We start from the raw sequence: 20216 nt of genomic DNA, 5'->3' as shown, positions 1-20216 counted from the left end.
TGACAACGCCCGTTATACTTGTAGTACGGCTGGGGTACTTTCATTTATATATTTTTTTTATTTTTGCCCCAAAATAAATGTATGTATGTGTGTATACTTGCCAATGTTTGTTGTTTATAAAACACAAACATTGTTCTTCATATCTTACATATTTCTTACATATAAACTATAGTTGATATATAGGAATTTAACAAGAGAGTGTTTCACGTCGGCGTCCAGCAACACTTCATCGGTATATTTTGGTCACGAATGGGACGTTGTAAATGTGCACTATTACATGACAAAAGAAGTAGAAGAAAAAGCTCCGTCACCAGGAATCTAAACCATGAACACACGACCCATCGCCATAGAACGTACTTACTTATATAGACCAGCATGCCAACGGCGAGTTATTGGTATAAATCATTTCCCACTGGTGGTACGCAGAGCTTGCAAGTACTTCGGCGTGTTCTCGTCATCGTGACGGGGTGATTTGTACGTCGTATGCTTTCACCGGAAATTCTTACATAGTGCACGAAGGTCACTCCGCTCGCTGCAGCAGCCACTTTTGCGAAAGGAGCGTGTTGCTCTAACACAAAAAAGTAGCAGCTGTAAAAGTTACTTTGAGCTTGCCCTTTGTATGCCTATGTGTTCGTATATCTGTGCGTATGCCTGTGCGTTTCTTTCGAACTGCAGGTATTAAAAAAGAAAAGACGACAACATCAGTCTTTAATTTCTTTGTCTGGCCATTCAAGCATAAGACTCACGGTAAGCCATGCGCTGCAGAACTGAATGGTTTTCAGCGCCTCTTTCTTTTTTTAGTTTAAGAAACAGACAAGCACTACTCATTGCAAGCAAAATTAAGTTGTCTACTCGCGTATTTCAGTATATTTTCTCATTTTTCTGTCCTTATTCTGCTTCGGTGCACCTTCCTTAAAATTTCATCACTTACCCGTCCCGGGTCGTTGCCAGTGTTTCGTCGCGCTTTGTACACGCTGTGCGTGAGATTATGAATATTTAGAATCTTGTATGACATTGACCATTAAAAAAAGGTGTGCCATGAATTACAGGGCACTTCAACTTAACATTAGCAACTACCCCGAAGTCAATAATGAAAAAGTGAATTAACGAGTTATTAATGAATCTAGCCAACGACATTTTACCTGCGGTAAAGTGTTTCCTCCAAGTGCTTCCGATATATATATATATATATATATATATATATATATATATATATATATATATATATATATATATATATATATATATATATATATATATATATATATATATATATATATATATATATATATATATATATATATATATGATGCCCATTAATTTGAGCACATGAGCACATTTCACTGCGATTTGTTTAATTCGAACGATTTTCGGGATGCGCCAAGTACGAAGTGCGACGCGAAAGAGCCCAGGAGCATCTCTGGCCAAAGAGAAAAGTCACTAATCGTGTGCGGAGGCGCGGGAACACTTACAGCAAAAACAAAACCGCCAGAAGCAAGTTAGTTAAAAATCCACGCGAGCTTGGCCTCTGATCGCGATTTGGTTGCATGTGACATTGCTTGACCGCAAGAAAATATTTTTCGCACTGATTTTCCGAAGGTGTGCTTTTGTTTAAACGAGAGAGCCATCAAAATATGGAGATTGAACTACAGCTCCGATAAAATGCACGATTCACCTCCAAAGAGACGCAAACTAGTTGTGCATTGCACAGCGTGATAAACGCACCAAAACTGGTTCGCTTCCGAAGAAAGTCGACAACGACTAGTTACCTTCAGGGCAAAAAGCGGCGCTTGACGCATGCCCACTCTTCTAATGTGACTCGCTCATCGCTGCATGGCAGATACGCTCACAACGTTTTGAATGCACGAGCGTATATTGTGCCGAGGATGCTATACACCCTGATTTGACGATGGCGGTTACATGTTAACATGCCATTTTCCAATACGCCTTTCCATGCCGACTCTCGCGCACTTCGCCAGCGCTATTCCACGTACGCCGATAAGCTTCCGAATTTCCGGAACCGTCGATAACTTCTCAGAACGTAGCTGCGTGCCGAGTGCGACTGCCAGGGGCGCGCGAAAGACTGGCGTTGGAAGCAGCGTCGCATCGTCGCCGTTTCCGGGGTTCCGCCGCAGTCGCTAGCGAATGTAGGTGAGCAGGTCGAACTCTAGAACCCAGCCTCCGACGCGATCCTGTTGCCAACCGTACCGCAGACTGTCTGGCAACCATGGCGGTCACAAAGTGAGAAAGGGATGATAGAGCGAGCGCCGTCAGCGGAATCGCGAGCTTGCGGGAGAAAAAAGGTGTGCGCGACCACTGCAGCGGCGAGAGTGTTGGGGGCCCCCGTTTCGTTAGGCCGGTGGAAAGGGACAAGAGTTGGCATGGTTGTGGCGGGTGCGTGCTATAGATTTCGAGTGCCGCTATTCAATCCATCCCTTTTCTCTCACTTACTCCCTAGCTTATGTCAAAGCAAGCTTCCCCACTTCGTCAATTTTTATAACTATGCACTCGTCTTTCCTCCGGCGCCCGTGGGCAGCATTTTGCAACAAGCGGCGGGAGTTTTGAAGAGTAATAAGAGGAGGGGAAAGAAGATGACGCAAGCCCGTGGCAGCTGCCGCCATAGCAACGGCGGGAGCAGCAGTGGCCCCCTCTGGCGGGATATCTAGCGCCGTCCCTTCTTTCCCCTTTACGCTTCACAGTTCCCCTATTCTTCCTAGCGGAGCTTGGCTAGGACCACTTGTTTTATCCTTTATTATTATTGCTCCTTTAGTTTTTCAGGGTGCGGCGACTCCCTTCTGTTTCTGCGCACCCGTATGGTCGGCGTTGCCCGTATCCGCGTATCAGCGAGTGCTGCAAGTTTCCCCATTTCGATCACCTCGCACGCGCGAACCAAGGAAGGAACAGGCTCGACAACAGCGACCAAACTGATTCAAAGCGCCGGTTGCGGAACAACGGGTTTCGACTTCGTGCGCCTCCACAATGTCACCTGCTTGCAGTTTTTGCCTGATCTGAAGTGTTTGTGTACTCGGGTGTGCGTGCTTCCTCTCGGACAACACTGCTCTGCGAGGAAGCCAACCAACCGCAGGGAAGTGAGCAACCGTCATTTTAGATATTTCTGTCTGCCTCGCCTAGAAAGCGAATGATGGCGTGGTAACCGCACCGATCCTCGGCAGCTATGTTTCAGTAGAGTGCTCTGCGCACGGTGTAGTAAGGAGACTACCAATGGCGATCGTTGCCCTGATTCCACAACGTGATGTCACTAGCTCACTGAAATAAAAGGCGTCTGCGAAAAAGAAATAACAAACACTGTTCTTGCTGTCAGAAAAAAGCCTGCGAAGCCTCTTGCCGCGCCGACGATCGAAAGGCGTGTGCTTCCTTTCTGTCTCGCATCTCTCCTAGAAGCTTTGAACGCTCCACTTTCGCCCTTGACTTTGTGGTCACCTGTGCTTCGTCCGCTGGTTCTTTTTTACGTCTTTATTTGGACACTTGCCCAAGAGCTGGAACACAACTCGAAGAACTCGTTCGTCTGCGCCCTGAACAAGGGCGGTGGAAAGCACGCTACTGCGCGACCGAGATTCAGCCAGCCAGCTTATATCTTTCCCCGGGTGGCGGCGTTGAAGCAGCGGCGGCGACCGATCTCGCGTCTGCGCGGTCAACTGTGGCGTCTCGCAGCAGCGCTATGACCGCGGCCCAGAGTGGGAAACAACGGCTGTGCCTGGAATGCTGACTCCGTCGACGTGGCTGCTGCTCCTGTTCCTAGTGTCCTTGCTCGCGGAGTACGCCAGGGCAGCGTTCAGTGAGTAAACATGGCTTCTGCCGCCCTTTACCTCGGCTGATACGTGGCCGCCTTTGCTCATTTTATCAGCGCCGTGTTTGTGTTCGGGAAGCGTGTTTATTTCCCCTTGAACGCGGCGCACGCGCAGTATAACTGAAATATTGCAACGTCGTGGATGTTGCGTGTGGCCACACTTTCCCGTGCCTCCTCATTTCCCCGCGGCGAACGCCTCATTCCACGTTCACGCCTTGTTCCTTGTGCCCGCATTTACGTCACAGCCTTCCGTCCTTTCGGCGCATGCCTAAGCGTGAACCACAGTGAACGCGAAAAGTTTCTGCAATAGGGAGCACACGCAAGTGGTTGTGGTGAAACTTTATTACCCCAAAATGGGTGCTGAAGGACACTCAGTCAGGCGCCAGGTGTAGAAGGCATCGTTGGGATAGAGAGCCCGAAACACTCCGCCGTCTCGCGGGCCTCCTGCAGACAGCCCGAAGTTGTTCTGCTAGTGAAGCACTTCATGGCACTTTGACCCACCGTTTCTTCTCCTTGACGCGTAGCTTTTTCGATCGTGTATACGGGCCGCTTTACTCAGCTTTCATGACGTATACGTTTCGTCCGACCAATCCTCGGCGTTACTTCTATCAGGCTGCAGGCCGCACGCGGAAAACATTTCGCGCGCCATCTAAGAATGCACTAAAGGCCCATTCGCATCGCCAACTAGCGCCGCTCTCGCTACCAAGAAGCGACTTAAAACGACCGACGTCTTCATCGGCTGTGGCCAATAACCGTCCCCACTCTAAAATGCTGCGCGAATGCATAAGATGCCGTTCACGTCAGCTTGCACCGCCATCACTTTGCAAAACATGCAAATTCCTGCGTGTCTGATTGTTTTACTAGCTTTTTAAATGAAAAAGCGTACATCAAGCGAGCGGGCTAAGGTTTTTCGTCCAGCCCCGCCGCGGTGGTCTAGTGGCGAAGGTACTCGGCTGCTGACCCGCAGGTCGCGGGTTCGATTCCCGGCTGCGGCGGCTGCGTTTCCGATGGAGGCGGAAATGTTGTAGGCCCGTGTACTCAGATTTGGGTGCACGTTAAAGAACCCCAGGTGGTCAAAATTTCCGGAGCCCTCCACTACGGCGTCTCCTATAATCAAATGGTGGTTTTGGGACGTTAAGCCCCACAAATCAATCAATCAAGGTTTTTCGTCCAAAGAAAATATACTCGCGTGCGATTTGGTCATCTGACCGGTCATCTGTCCTTGGTGTGAATGAACCAGTGGCAGGTCCAGAGGCAGGGGGGAAGGGGAGTGGTAGGGTCGATCCCCCCTCCTTTCGAAAGATACTTGCCATCCACCTCTATCACCGTTTAGGACAAATAAGTGCTACAAATTTACAGTATTCATGCTGTGACCGGGTTCTTGTGGTGGTAGTAACAACTAAAAACGAAGTTCAGAAGAATCCCCCTTGTCCTGGATAAACGTTCACCACCTTCTCTGGAATCCACAACACGGACGTACTGCAGCGACATGGGATTGCAGAGTGCTTGTCCCTGCAGCTGGGTACTCCAAATTTAGAATTATGCAAGCGCTCTCTTGAGAAACAGAGAAAGGCGGGCTAGTCGATGCATAACTTGAATAAAAACTGGATAAAGGAGGAGGACGGGCGCCGACTGCCAGCTGTCCTAAAACACTATCTTCAAAGTCATGCGCGCAAAATATTCGAGGCCTTTGCCATCCGCCAAAAGGGGCGATCGATGTGTGAGCGCTCCGTGGCTTGATCTGTTTGAAAAAAGAAAAATCAGCTATTTGACGTCACGCACGTGACTATAAATTATAATCCAATCGTTTTTCACTCTTTCGCGTATCTGCATATTCTTGGTATCTCCAATAATAATTTAGGCTGGTGGTCGGCGCCTGTCCTCGTGTTACCTTCAATCGTTGTCTCTTTGCGTTTTTTTCCCCAAGCTTAAAGCTCTTTCTTCTTTTCGCGACACGCCCGCCGCTGTGTCGACGTTCCTCGATCGTGTTCCTAAAGCGTTCCTTTCGAACCACCCGCCCCAGTGCGCTCCTGATGTTATCACTCCACGCATCAGGTACGCCTGATGCGTGAGCCATTCATCGATTAACTTGCATAAGGAACAAATGAAGTGGTGTCTGAATAGTTCTTTCACGTATAGGCTAGCTCGTGTGCAAGATTGATAAGTTCGTCTCTTGTCTGGCCATGCGCACATAAGATTTGTGTCCTCCTATATGTTGCCTCACTGCCCCGCGGGTCGCGGGATCGCATTCCGGCCGCGGCGGTTGCATTTTCGACGGAAGCGAAAATGCTCGGGACCCATGTACTTAGATTTAGGTCCACAAGAACTCCAGGTGATCTTGAATTTCCGGAGTCTTCCACTGCGGCGTTTCTCATAATCGTATCGTGGGTTTGGGACGCTAAACCCCATAAATTATCCAACCACCGTTGCCATAGCTTTGCTTATATAGGTGACGCTCATTTCCCTTCCAGACAGACGCAGTTCCGTGAAGCATACCATTATCTGATTGCCGTGCGCGTGTGGGGCATTAGAGATTCCATTTAGCTGCGGCCGCTTCTATATAGATCAGACGGGTCGCTGTGTTAACCAGAGATAGTGGAGATCGCCAATGGGAGGCTCACCATCTAATATGTCATATGATTCATAGCATGCTTGATCGTGTATTCGTGCATGCCGAAATTCGATGAACGAGCTATTTTGTACGGAACAGGAATGATGAAGCGCGTTTAATGGTTGAGGCCTCCATAATGTTAGCGCATGCGTGAACCATTCATCGATTAGCTTGCATAAGGAATAAATAAAGTATCTCAATAATTTCACGTATAGGCTACTATGTGAGCAAGATCGACAAGTTCGTCTCTTGCCTGGCCATGCGCATATAAGATTTGTGTCCACCTTTTTTTACGGCCGCAAAGCGACCGGAAAAAGCTCAGATGGCAAACCCAGATCAAGTGGTAGGTGTCAGCGGCGTCCCCACAGTATTGGCACTTGACTACGAAGAATCGAAATATTGCAAGATTGCCGGAATCAATAAAACATAAGTGAAAAGTCTCAGCAAGATGTGTTCAACTATTATACTTTCTCTGCTCTTGTGCAGTGCAGTAGGGGATATTGACGATGCCTAACCCTGTAATAGGTCGTGATGTATTTGAATGTGAGGAAAAATACGACATCGGGTTTCGGGTACTCATAATCTGTGCGATACGCCTAGTGAACCAGTGCTGGCGCCATCGGGCTCACGGCTTCATTCTCCATTAGAGCCTCGTGGCCTGGGTCCAGACCAAGCAATTGTAGGGTCGTTTCTCCGGTTGTTATATTTGTTTAATATTTTTTTGCTATAGTGGTGTGACCCAACCAGCCTGACCATTTCGACATGTTCCACGCGAAGGTATTATGGTACATTGAGATAGGGGATCAGAGGCAGCTAGGGCAACAGCTACGTCTTCCGCTTGTGCCAAGGGCTTTGAAAGTGAGCCCATATTTTTTTTCTTCGAATATTACCGCTGCCGACCCTCCGACGACACGACCAACCACATCCACGTAGAATGCTCCATTTTTATTGCCTTAGGGACGTTGAAATGTGTCTGTCCCTATCCATACTTGTGGGGAGGGGTCAAACTCAGATGGCGCGTCCTCAGTGTTTGGGCACTCGGACCGGCTCCTGAGTGTGAAAGCTGTGTTTCAAGAGGAGCAGGTCCAGGAAATGCCATCCCGACTTAGTCTGTGTAAGACTTGCGTATTGATTCGTGAGGTGTGCTTCCTTGAGCGCCTAAAACGTGTTCACCTCTCCCAGTGTGACACGTCTCGCGTTAGAAGTTGTGACATGGAGGTCAAGCGCCCTCCGTATCACTTTCTGGATGATTAACTCGACTTTATCTGCACCATGCTTCCGCAGGTAGAGATAGAGGACCGAGTATGAAATTCGGCTGACGCCTTCGTGGTCAGCCTTCGTCCTTGCTTCGTTATCGAACCTTCTTGTTGGAGACGTCTCGGACCATTCGGTTCACTCGGTCCCCAACTTTGCGGAGCTTTTGTACCGCTGTGCCAACTCTACTTTGGTTGTGTATGGATAGTCCGAGAATTCGGATCTCCTTAGCCTTGCGCATGAGGACACTAGCCAAAGAGAGAGGCAGTTTTCTGGTGTCTGGCGAATGGTCTAAGATGCACAAATTGTGATTCGCTGAATTGTTTGGTGCACACTGGAGTCCGCAGCGCTCTGCGTAGCAATCCCCTGTGAGAGCGGCTGATTGCATACTTTTCCCCACGAGAGTGACAAACGATGTTTTCCAATCGAGCGGCTCAGGAGTCTCCCCTTTTCATATCGCATTATTGCAGTTAAGAAGGGCTTCATACTCGCGATCAGGGTGGTTGGCCAGCAGTTTCCCTGGGAGTCCCGACAACGGGCAGTGCCTCTTCATTTTGGCCAAGACTGCCTTTATATCGTAGAGGTGAAATGGCTTATCCATCTCTGCAACATCTCTGCCCGCATGGAGATATTCCCGGCCTCGAAGGTCTTGTTTCGCGCAGATATACTTGTTCTCTACCAGCTGGGTTGTTGTGCCTTGGAAGTTGCGTAAAGTGCGTTATAATTGTTTCTGTATTTCTTCTCGCGATTCAGATGCGAGCCGCGGCTTCACATGCCACTGGTGAGCACCGTCTTTATTTTCTGCTGTTGAGATCATGCGTTGTCCGGTTTTGTACGCCGCCAAGAGGAGGGTGCTGCGTGGTATTGAGACAACGCGAGCACAAGTGTCCCAGAGTTGCTTGTGTTCTGCGCATGCTCCGTGGTGGCTCGTTGATTCCTGCGATTCCCTATAGCTCCTCTAGTGTCCCAAAACTCTTTCGCCGGAGTTGGGATTGCTTGGCCCTTGCAGCGAATGTGACTTTTTCAGCGGTTGTTGCCACAGCAGTGTTTCCAAACGTTCATTTTTTTTTGTAGTATGCGTAGGGAATATTTAGTAGAGCAGTAGTATCGTTATCACCGATACTACTGCTCTACTAAATATTGCCTACGCATCCAACTACTGAAGTTTGTTCGCATAAAATGTCATTTGAAGAAAATTACTCGCGCTTTTTGTTTCTCGAGTGAGCGCTGAAACAAAATACGCAGCCACGATGGCACCGCTCACGACCATTCATCATGTTGCCACAGCGGCTACATCAAAAGAGGGGACCAAACACACGCATTATGAAGTACGTTGACAATAACGCAGACAGGCCGTGTATGAGATAATAGTCGCCCGTACGCAAAACAATTCCACCCACGTTGTGGCCACGGGGTCGGCGGGACCACGTGCCGGCAAGAGACCGCAAACAAACGCGGCCATATTGAATATTTGGGATGGCGTGCCTCCAGCTCCACTTGACTGCAGCTGTTACGATTGAGGTGTCGCAGTATCCCACCACTTGCACAACTCCTAGGACTGGCACTGCGTGGCCAGTACAAACGCGTGTGGCTCTCGTGCTCGGAGCAGTCATGAGGACGAGTTGAAGACGGGAAAACACTTTATACAGAGTATTTGCATGTTGGCAGTCTCAACTCTCAAATAACAGGCAGGGAGCTCTTCGATACGCCCGATTAAGTGGGAACGGTGGTGGTCCACCCCCACCTTCTCCTCTCCACGTGGTAGGTCTAGTGGCTAAGGTACTCGGCTGCTGACCCGCAGGTCGCGGGTTCAAATCCCGGCTGCGGCGGCTGCATTTCCGATGGAGGCGGAAATGTTGTAGGCCCGTGTGCTCAGATTTGGGTGCACGTTAAAGAACCCCAGGTGGTCAAAATTTCCGGAGCCCTCCACTACGGCGTCTCTCATAATCATATGGTGGTTTTGGGACGTTAAACCCCACAAATCAATCAATCAATCCTCTCCACGTGGTAGCAAAGGTCTACCAACTTGCTGGCACATGATGATGGCCACGCCCGGGCTTCCAAGGGACAATAACCGGTGTCGACATAGGACCGCGAGGGGTCATTGGCTTGCTTTGGAGCTGATAACTCGCTGTCACTGTCCGTTCCTGTCGCACCAGGACGCGGCAAGTCCGGTCTGATGAGCTCAGCATGATGTCGAAGAGGCAGCACCACACGTGCGCGGGGCTTTACTGTTCACACCACACAGAAATCTCGCTTCGCGGTCGTCGCCTCCAGCTTGGGAATGTCGTTCTGCGTGGAACGACGACTGCCGTCGATGGAGCGGCACAACACGGCGCACTTTGATTCAAATTTCGTCACTCCTTTGTCACGGGCAGTTCCGGTCTGACATGTTGGCGCGCTTCGTGCGGGTGGTACCCGATAGTTTCGATTTCACCCTTAAAATTTGAGGAATATTTTGAAGAACGTGAAATTTTTGTAATTTATAAAAAAGGGGCATGTCATAACTAATCATGCACTACAACTTTATAATGTAAATAACGTCGCCCAAGTCACAAAATAAAAGTTCATTAACGAGCTTTTGTTATTTAGTCAATGTAATTTTAGTTTTCAATGTCATTTCAGTTGCGGCAAAGCATTTACGCCTCGACATAGAGTACGTGTACAAAACGGAAGCAGGTTGTCTGTCATAGAACTTTTAATAAAAATCAATATTACGTAAAAAAAATCCTGTATTCACAGGGAAGCACCTGCGGTGCATACGCGCCAATGATGCGTGACTGGTGAAAATCATTTCCTGAAGCGTGCTACAGATAACTCTCGTTATTCGTGCCAATAATACTGTTTGTCAATCGCGAATAAAATTTGGAACATATGCAAAGACACTTTGCAGTCAACATCTTTGGTTGAAACGCGCACAGGAGACGAGGATGAAGACATATATAGGAGCACATGAAGCAGTACGTCTGGCCAATCCCTGGGTATGTGCCACGAGCAATAGGTGAACAAGTCTAATGCGACAGTATGTGCGGCGGTCCGGGACTATATTGATGAAACTAATAGGTTGACTAATTAACCAGTTTCATTATCCTAACATGTCCACATAATTATATACGTATAAAATCAGATTATTGCTTGATTCTAAGAATAAATTCGTGTATGTAAGTATTTGTATGCATTACATTAAGCACCACACTTTCCTAGGCTATCGGTAATCTTTCTGTTATACCTCCATCATTCCAAATCTGAACAGTAAATCTTAAAACCACTCGATTCTTGGCCCATCCCCCACAGTGGGTATGCGCCACTAACAATAAGAGAACAGCAGCAGCAGCAGCAGCAGCAGCAGCAGCAACAACAACAACAACAACAACAACAACAACAACAACAACAACAACAACAACAACAACAACAACAACAACAACAACAACAACAACAACAACAACAACAACAACAACAACAACAACAACAACAACAACAACAACAACAACAACAACAACAACAACAACAACAACAACAACAAGCACACAACTACTAAATTTTATTGTGAAAAAAACGAGCACACGCAAGTAGGTGTGCTTTCATTAATATTGTGTCTAACGAAAAAAAAAAAGCGGGTCCTTAAACTTGCACTGCTTTCCTTAATTCAAAGTGAGGCTCTCCTTGTTGCACACTTGATGCATTCAGGTAGTATGTGATGGATTATTGGTCAGCGGCCAGCTCGTAATAAGATGACGTGCTGCGTGACACCAAACGGGCAAAAAAGAGTGTTCCACACTTGCCGTAATGGCAAGAGGCGGCGCTCACTGGCGCTCCCACGTTTAAAGTGGACGGGGGGGGGGGGGGATAGCCGCCGTGGTAGCTCAGTTAGAACATCGGACGCGTCATTCGGAGGTCGCAGGATCGGTCTCTGCTGGTGGCAAGTTATCTTTTCGTTCCAATTTTCTTTCTTCGCATTTGCATAGCAACTCTAATAACATCTATATTTTTCTTAGCAGCATTGTTGGCTCTCATTAATATTGTGGTTAACGAAGATAAAGAACCCTGAAATTTTCAACTTCTCTGCTTCATTCATAGCGAGTTCTTGCAGACCCCATGCTTTAAGGCCGTATGCGAGGGTTATTGGTCAGCTGTAGGAATGGGACTCCCGGATCTTCAGCATCTTGTGCTGATCGATGACGACCGAAAAGTGGTACCTTACCACTAAATACAATACCACCGTATACCCCCCACACTGGCCGAAAAAATTCTGAAAGTGTATGCTCTCCAAGTATGACAATTGCCTTACGGTTGGCAACGCTGAACTGTGGCAGGCTGAACTGTGGCAGGCTGAACTGTGGCAGGCTGACAGCAGTTGTCTATAACATATGCGCGTTCTGTTTGCGTTGGCTTCGAACACAATGCAGACACTCCGTATTCTCTACGCGTTGACTTTGAACATAATGCGCACAGAAATCGTTCGTGAGCGCCCTAATTGACCACTGTTATGATAGAGAGGGAGAGAGAATAAGGTTGATTGAAGGGCAGGGAGGTTAACAAGAATATCCGGTTTGCTACCCTGCGCTGTGGAAAGAGAAATGGGCGTCAAAAGATACGGAGGGAAAGGGATGGTTAAAAATAAGAAAATAGCAAACACGCACACACTCAAGCACTGGAGCTTCACAGTCGTTTTGCGAGTCTGGTTGACCGCAGAAACTTCAGCAGCACCTTCGTCACTTTCTGGCTGAAACTAGAGGTGTGCGAATATTCGAAATTTTTGAATAACAAATCGAATAGTAGATATTCGAAAATATTCGATATACCGAATATATTTCGAATAGTTTTCGAATAATTAGCACTGACGGGAGAAGCCCAAAACAACGAAACTTTGGAACAGCTAAAGTTCATTCTTACTCTTTTAATTGATAAAGCGAAGCTTTATCGCCTTGATCAGCTCCCGCCTTCATCTTGTGATAACTGAAGGTGGGCATTATATGCTTGCAGCGGCATGACCACACACCGGATGCGAGAGTTGCACCTGCGCAATTTTTTCTTGCAGATGTAGATTTAAACGCTTATTGCTACAAGGTTCCTATGCACAGGGCATGTGTGATAACAGGTTGATCTGATTCATTACATTTTTCGTTGTATCCGCAGTGTTTGGTTGAATATTCTTTATTTTTTGTGTCCCAATTTCATTTAAGATCAGGCGACGAAATCTCACATTGATAACGTGACTGAATGCTGTATTAGAACCCGCAGTTACACAAAATTACGGAAACTCTAATTCCTGCTGTACACAAGCTTACCCTAACTTTCATAATTGTGGCATTTTGAATCGATTAAAATTAACTGCAATGATATTTGGTGAAAGTTTGTGAATATTTGTTCCATAGAAAATGTGTTGTTCTAAAACTGTCCTGAAAATCGTCTACTTCACCAGTAACGTGGTTGCTTGGGCGAGTTGTTACGACATTATTCACATAAAAAAAAAAAAACAGCGCCAATATTGAGGGGACAAGAAAAGAAGGAGACAGATAGCGGCGCTGTCTGTCTCCTTCTTTTCTTGTCCCTCGCTATTGGCGCTGTTTTTATGTGACTACTTCACCAGTATTGGATTGCTATTCGTATTCGATTTGGTTTTAAAACTCACCATTCGCACACCTTTAATAGAAACTAATAGGGTATGTCTTTTTTTTTTTCCTTCCCCATGTGGCACCTCTTCGGCAGGCCACCAAACCTACAACAAAGAGCCAGGTGAGTCATTTAAAAAAAAAAGTAACTGAGAATCTGAAATGCTCGCAGTTTAGTTCAGATAACATGTCGGTGACCTGCAATAAAACGGATATTGAAATCTGCGGCATTTCTAAGCACGTCTCACCACTATCAGACGGTATGAGAATAAACGACGCGGGATCGTGCATTATAGCTGAAGAGGGTGTCTATCAGAATTGATCCCATGCAATTTATTAGGTTTTGTGCTGCGTAGCATTTTGTTTCGAAAAGATAGCCATTAGCATTTGCTACTGGCCGCCTAATTCCCCACTTCTCTTTCTGTGGATATATTCATGATTGCCTGACCCAATTCTTGGCACCATTTAGCGGTATTGCAGTTTTTCTTCTAGATGATTTTAAAAATTCCGTCAGTTCAATAGTATAATCCATGTCCGTTTGCACAGCCTGCTTCAGGTGAAACTGTGGTTGCTTCCTAACCACTTGCCTGGATTTCTGTCTATCACAACTAGTCAGTCTTCTTACTAGTGGGACTTCCAGTATACATCATCCTTTCTCGATTTGATGCAAACGATAATCCCCTGATATCACGTGAAAAATCTCGTGCATTTCCCGGACTCGGTGACCGTGACGTGCCTCCTTTTTCATTATCTGTATTGACTAAGAGGAGCAAGCGTTTTAAGTTGATTAAATACTATAATAAATAGACGCTCGAACCTATAGAAATGCGATAGCGTAATCGGGCTCCGGGTGCTTCGCCTTCTCAATTGCTAGCCTCAATTTGTTTCTCGCTGTGTCTCAATTGTGCCTTAATGTATAATGAACGACCGTGCGCGCAACATTGGCTGTTTTAAACCATCCTAGAATGTCTATATACTGAAGCACAACTGCTAATAAGTGGCTGCTAAGTGGCCACTTATCAGCGTCACAATTATTTCTTTTGCGATGAGCTTACTACGCGTCCATAAGGCAACACGTGAGCATATTTTTTTGAGGGCTTTGTAGCAGGTAGATCTTTAAATGCAAAATAGTGAGAATTTCCTGTAATCTATCAGCCTCCCGTACTTACTAAAAAAATACTCCCCTTGACCATGCATGTACCTTGTTATAAATACCTTGGTGTGCATGTTGCTACTAATATTTCATAGAAGAAACACGTTCGCCACTTGACGTCAAAAGCTAATCACATGGTTGGTTATCTCAGACGAAACTTTTCTTTAGCCCAGTGAAACTAAAACAACTCTACATCACTTATGTCAGGTCTAACAAAATACCCAGATACGGGACCTTGGCCGTGCTACTCTATAACATAACCGAAAATCGCTCGGCAGTTCACCGCAAAAGGCCCACGCGAAAGCCGGCGCTTTGGACGCTTTTTTAGGTCACTCTAACGAAGCTGCGCTTGGAATTCGCATGATATAGTATCGTAATCGGTGATTTTTTTTTAATATTGTGAAGGTGTAATCCTTGCTAACTGATGTTGTACCGGTCCAAGGCGACAATTTGACACTGCGGGCAGAATGGGCAGGAGGGGGACGAAGAGACTTCCATCTGTTTTAGGGGGTCGTCCCAGTTTGGTTGTAAAGGCGCGAATGAGCTTCTTGACACTTTCTACTCATTGGTTGTATACGGGTCGAGGTATAAGGGGACATCGCACGGTAAGGAATCCGTAACTCTTTCAGGCCAGACATGTCGTCGTCTAGTTATTATACTTTGTCCCGCACCTACTCTATTGGACCTATGGTATTCCTGCACATCTTAACGCTGTTGCGGCAGTATCATGTATACAGCTCAAACACCATATAGTGGAACACGACCGTAAAACTCAGACGTGTGCAATGTAGGCATACGAAGCAAGCTGTGCATATCGCACGGTAAGGAATCAGTAGCTGTCTTTTTCAGGCCAAATATGTCATAGTCCAGTTAATAATGCACTTTGTACCACACCCACTTTATTGAATATGTAGTGTTCCTGCACATTCGAAAGCTCTTGCAACAATATCATGTAGCTCTCGCACCATATAGTGGAACACGACGAACGCTCAGACGTTAACGATGTAAGCATACATAGCCAGCTGTGCGTCTCCAAGTCTCGTCATATGACCATAGGGAGCCGTGACGGAGTCATGGTAAAAAGCGAGTCTTTATCGTGATTCAGTGTAACGAGACTCCGCGCGAACCTATCATTTTAATGTACTGCGGGAACATTCAAAAACGTTGCCCTGCCTTCGAGCTCTTATCTATCTTCCGATGATAAGATATGATTTTATTATAGTACATTTATTTCGGCTATTACAAAATAAATTCAAGATATACAAAGAAACTGTGAATGCAATAATGAAGCAAAGAATAGTGTGATGTTACATATATACACGCCTAGTTTATCAAGCCCCACATGCGAGAAGCAAAAAGAGCTCCGTATTTGTCTCTCAAATGTTTCCCAAATAGCTTGACCAACAAAAAAAGGCATTTTTTTTAGACAAAATACGTGGAACATATGTGTGCGCAACGTATACAAAACAGTCTTAATAGCCCACCTATATATAGGGTGACGCAATTATTTAATTTTCACCATTACCTCTTTATCCGTCTTAGTAACAGCCTACTAGATAACATTGCTTCGCTTATAGAGACCATGACAATTTTCGCCTTTGGTTGACCAAACATTCTTTTTTTTGCACACTGCGCCTAGTTTCCATTACATTTCTTTTTAGTGAAAATCTTGTGCATGGGCGGTTTTTAATTTTTTTAAAGGCGCGTTTGCACTAGAGACACACGACACCAATTTTGTGCTGTGGGCTGTCTTTAGGAGTTTTTTCTCTTGTCGTCTGCCATTGCAAAGACACAAACAGTCCGCTGGTGGTCTCCCGAAAACCCCGACCACGCCTTGTCGTGCTCACAGTCTTTTGTTGGCCAATTCTGTAGTCACATTGGAGGCAGACGCAGCAACACCGACTAAACTTGCACAGCTGCACCTCATTTTCAGCCATGCTCCCCGCTATGCCATTGTCCCTCTCCGGCTACGCGGTGCAGTCCCCGCCATAATTCGCGGTAACGAGGGACGGAGGTGGTGGACACAATAGGGAAGCGAAGAAAAGACTTCCGTTGAGTGCTCGAGCTGCATATTCAGACGCTGCGGAAGCCTCGGAGAGGCCATGTTTACTCCCCCAAGATCGCCCGCTTCGTGGCCGTTTGATGCAAAGACATGGGGCAAATTTTCGCTCAGCCGCCGATCTCCCGAAGACACGCCGACGACAAGTCTGCGGATGCGCTTTGCTGGTGTTTTCGGTCTCTCATCACGTTACACTACGATGAAATGCTGTCTTTTGAGGCGTCGTCGTCGTCGGCCTGGCGTGACCATGGGGTCTGGCGACTTCGTCGGCGGGCGACTCGTTGGCCGATGGTTTGCGTCTGCCTCGTGTTTTCGTCGGGGTCATGTCAGTGTCGTGTCGCTCTATAGTGTAAACACGCCTTTGCAATCGCCTTTTCATAGCACCGTCACAAGCTTGTCTCTTGATTATGTGATGTATATTGATTCAATCGTAGAAAATTGTGTATGTGTTAAATGTTTTCCTGCGTAATACATACTGTTACGCCACGCAACTTTTTTTTCGTTTGTGTTCAGCTATTTGTCGATTTCTTTTTCACTCATTTTTTTCTAACAACTAGTTAGTTTTTTAGTTCTAATTTTATGACTGTGTAAGTGATTGAATGCACGTATGCATACAACATAATATGCACAGAATTGTACTGCATTTTTCTCACATTACCTGTGATGTATAAATAAATAAATAAATAAATAAATAAATAAATAAATAAATAAATAAATAAATAAATAAATAAATAAATAAATAAATAAATAAATAAATAAATAAATAAATAAATAAATAGACTGGGTGAAGTACAAGTCCAGTCCAAGCCGAGCCCACCACGTCCAACCCGGATACGGGCCTAAGCCTGGATGGAGCCTCAGACCCGAGCCCGGCCAATGCGCTTGACCGGGCCAGGGTTTTCGGGTAGGTCTTGCCGTGCAGTGCTCTGGTGCACGACATTCAATTATTCTTTCTTCGTGACCTCAGTGACTGCAATCATCGCTCTCATACTCGTTGCCACTCGTGTACACTTATACTATAAGCATGGCGCGCTTTCTTTTCTAATGTTTTTGTGCAGAGCGGCGGCTCGGGGAGACATGCATCACGAGGACAGCGTGCGAGCTCGGCGACGCCCATTCGGACTGCATCCACTGGCAGTGTCAGTGCAAGAAAGGTTTCCGCATAGAGTTTCTCCACGGTATACCTGTCTGCGTCACCGGTAAGAGCCCGCTCTTTGCTGCACTCGAGCATTTAAGCAGAGACCCGAGCACAACTGAAACACTTTTTTGCTAACCGATCTTTTTTTTTATTTTGCTCGCTTAACGCGACAGCATCAAATTTAAGAAACCATGTCGCAGAAATAGCGCTGGCTGCGTCAGAGGTTGTGAGCGATGAATCCCAACTGATCTAAGCAATGCAAAGTTATGGTTCACACTATAGTGGTGCCGAGCTTGAAGGAAGAGCGGAGCTGGGTGACATTCCTTAATTATTTGTTACATAATTGCGAAAGCAATTCTATGGAGATCCTCGGCAAGGGTTTTGTCGTCGCCGTTATGTCCTGTATATGTACTTTTTGATATATAAAAGTCACAACAAAAAATATGTCAAATAATATTTTCAAGCGTGTAACTGGAGATTCGAACCTGCGACCTCTCGCTCCGCAGCGCGCCATGTCAAACAATTCGACCATGCAGCATACGTCCTCCGGTGCCCTAACTGCGAGCAATTTACATACACCACTTACCGCTGGCGGAACGCAGAGCGCGGAAATGCTTCAGCCTAATCACTGTACCACCAGACCCGTAAAAGCGGCCGCAACTAAAAAGAACCTTGTATCCCATACCTGTACAGAAATTGACACTGTTTGTGTGTTTTCTGAAAAAAAATGCCAGTCCGCATCTTGTCTATTACTCGCTCATCGTTTCTTTGCACAGCAGCACGAATCTAGCGTATTAGCAGCCGTAAGAAGCGTTGATGTTGGACAGCATAAGGGATCGCTTTCTGGAGGCTGACCTATTTTTGCATTGTCGAGAATGTAACTGGGTGCCAAATTCGACGAGTGCGCAGTTCTGCACCGGCGTGAAAAAAAAAAAAAACACTTCTAATGATTGCTCGAGCAGCAACTCAGAGCTTGGATTCTCGGGGCGTGGTCGCTGGCGCGTGCGCTATCTGGGCAACCATCAGCAGGCGGAAAGAGCAGCTTTCTCTGGAGCGGCCGTACTCTCTTGCACCAGCGTATTTTAGAGTTATACGAGATCGGATCCAAAAGAGTTAAGACTCACTTCGTGTAACATCACAAGTTGTTGATATGGCATTCATGGATGCACCCTTGCAGTGAAACACTGTTTTTTTTTTTTGTACCTCGCTGTCAGCGCACAGTCGGTATTGACTCACCCCCGCCTCCTACTTATCAGGCAAAAGGTGAACATAGGCCTGTGCGCTAACTTGTGCATTAGTATCTCTGCGTGAGAGGCATGTTTTATTCTGCAGCACTGGTAATTGTATTACAAACAAATTCGTGTCCACGCTTTCATTCTCTTTTCTGAAAGACACCGATCACGTCGTCGTTTCACGGAAACGTTCTTCGACAGGCTCCAGGAGCATGTATGCCTGTCTGCTGTGCAGCAGGCGACGCCACTGTTATAGCACATTATGTTCACTGAGCCACTTTTATCACGTCCTGTATTGGCTACCCCCTGTTTCGTGCGGGTGTCAACTTATAGTGCTATCAGACATGCACTGTTAGGGCCGGGGAACTTTACTCAGTGGAAACCTTGGAAATCGCGTGCAGGTTTCTTCCCGAGCCAGTGCTACTCGCACAACCAGTGCATCGAAATGGACGAGCATGCGCTGTGCGTGAGCAACGTGTGTGATTGCGAAAACGGCTACCAGAGGGAGCTCATCTACTGGAAGTACGTTTGCAGGCCAGGTAAGTGAATGTCCTCAGACAGCATTTTTGTTACAAAGGAAACAACGCAAATTGTATTTCAGGGCAGTATAAGCTAACTTAGTGATTAGCTGTCACTCATGTCGTATTCACCTAATTAAGTTTCACTTGTTAACTCACTACTGATAAGAGCTATTAACATTAAAATTCACCATAAAATTCATTTTCGCTGTTTTTCACTAATATAAATTACTCAATTTACTTTGGCTGTGGTGGTGTTTTTCATGGTATACACTTGCTAGATGTGGTCTTGGCCTGGCATATATGGTAAACCTTTCAAATTGAATCAGATCAAACTTCATATCGTCCACAAATCTGTGGGTTGTAGAATACGAGGGCTCGACAAAAAGTGGATGCGCCCAAGCATCCCTTTCTGGTATTATGCCTACCAAGTGTCGCGTAGTCCGGTATCTTTCAAACTTATGAGCACAACAGATACTGCCTTCCAAACGATGCATGCACCTGCAAGAAACGAAAGCCCCGCCGTGGTGGTGGCTAAGGTGTACTCTGCTGCTGACCCGCGGGTCGAGGTATCGAATCCCGGCTGCGGTGGCTGCATGCATTTTCCATGGAGGCGAAATTGCTGTAGGCCCGTGTGCTCAGATTTGGGTGCACGCTAAAGAACCCGAGATGGTCAAAATTTCCGTAGCCCTCCACTACGGCGTCTCTCATATTCATATGGTGGTTTTGGGACGGTAAACCACGCATATTATGCAAGAAACAGAATATTTCCTGTGCACTCGTGAGCATATGATCTCTTTTGTCATTTCGTTCATGCGCTTCCCACTTTCA

The 20216-nt window shown here is 46.4% G+C and overlaps 1 protein-coding gene across 3 annotated transcripts in view; it reads left to right on the top strand.

Annotated features, from left to right (window-relative positions):
* Positions 1-20216, top strand: part of LOC119166907 (uncharacterized) — a 51740-nt gene that overhangs the window by 16487 nt on the left and 15037 nt on the right. Inside the window, exons 3-6 of one of the 3 annotated variants that reach the window (XM_037418296.2) lie at positions 2771-3796; positions 13383-13409; positions 17556-17696; positions 19269-19406. In XM_037418296.2, the coding sequence (XP_037274193.1) occupies positions 3721-3796; positions 13383-13409; positions 17556-17696; positions 19269-19406 (382 nt within the window). In that variant the 5' untranslated portion in view covers positions 2771-3720. Of the gene's footprint in view, positions 1-675; positions 748-2770; positions 3797-13382; positions 13410-17555; positions 17697-19268; positions 19407-20216 lie in introns of all 3 variants that reach the window. The other 2 variants (XM_075867597.1, XM_075867598.1) reach the window with 2 other exon arrangements.

This window comes from Rhipicephalus microplus, chromosome 6, assembly GCF_043290135.1.
Source record: "Rhipicephalus microplus isolate Deutch F79 chromosome 6, USDA_Rmic, whole genome shotgun sequence".
Lineage (NCBI taxonomy): Eukaryota > Metazoa > Arthropoda > Arachnida > Ixodida > Ixodidae > Rhipicephalus > Rhipicephalus microplus.
Note: the sequence above shows the minus strand (reverse complement) of the source record. Positions and strands in the feature narration are given on the sequence as shown.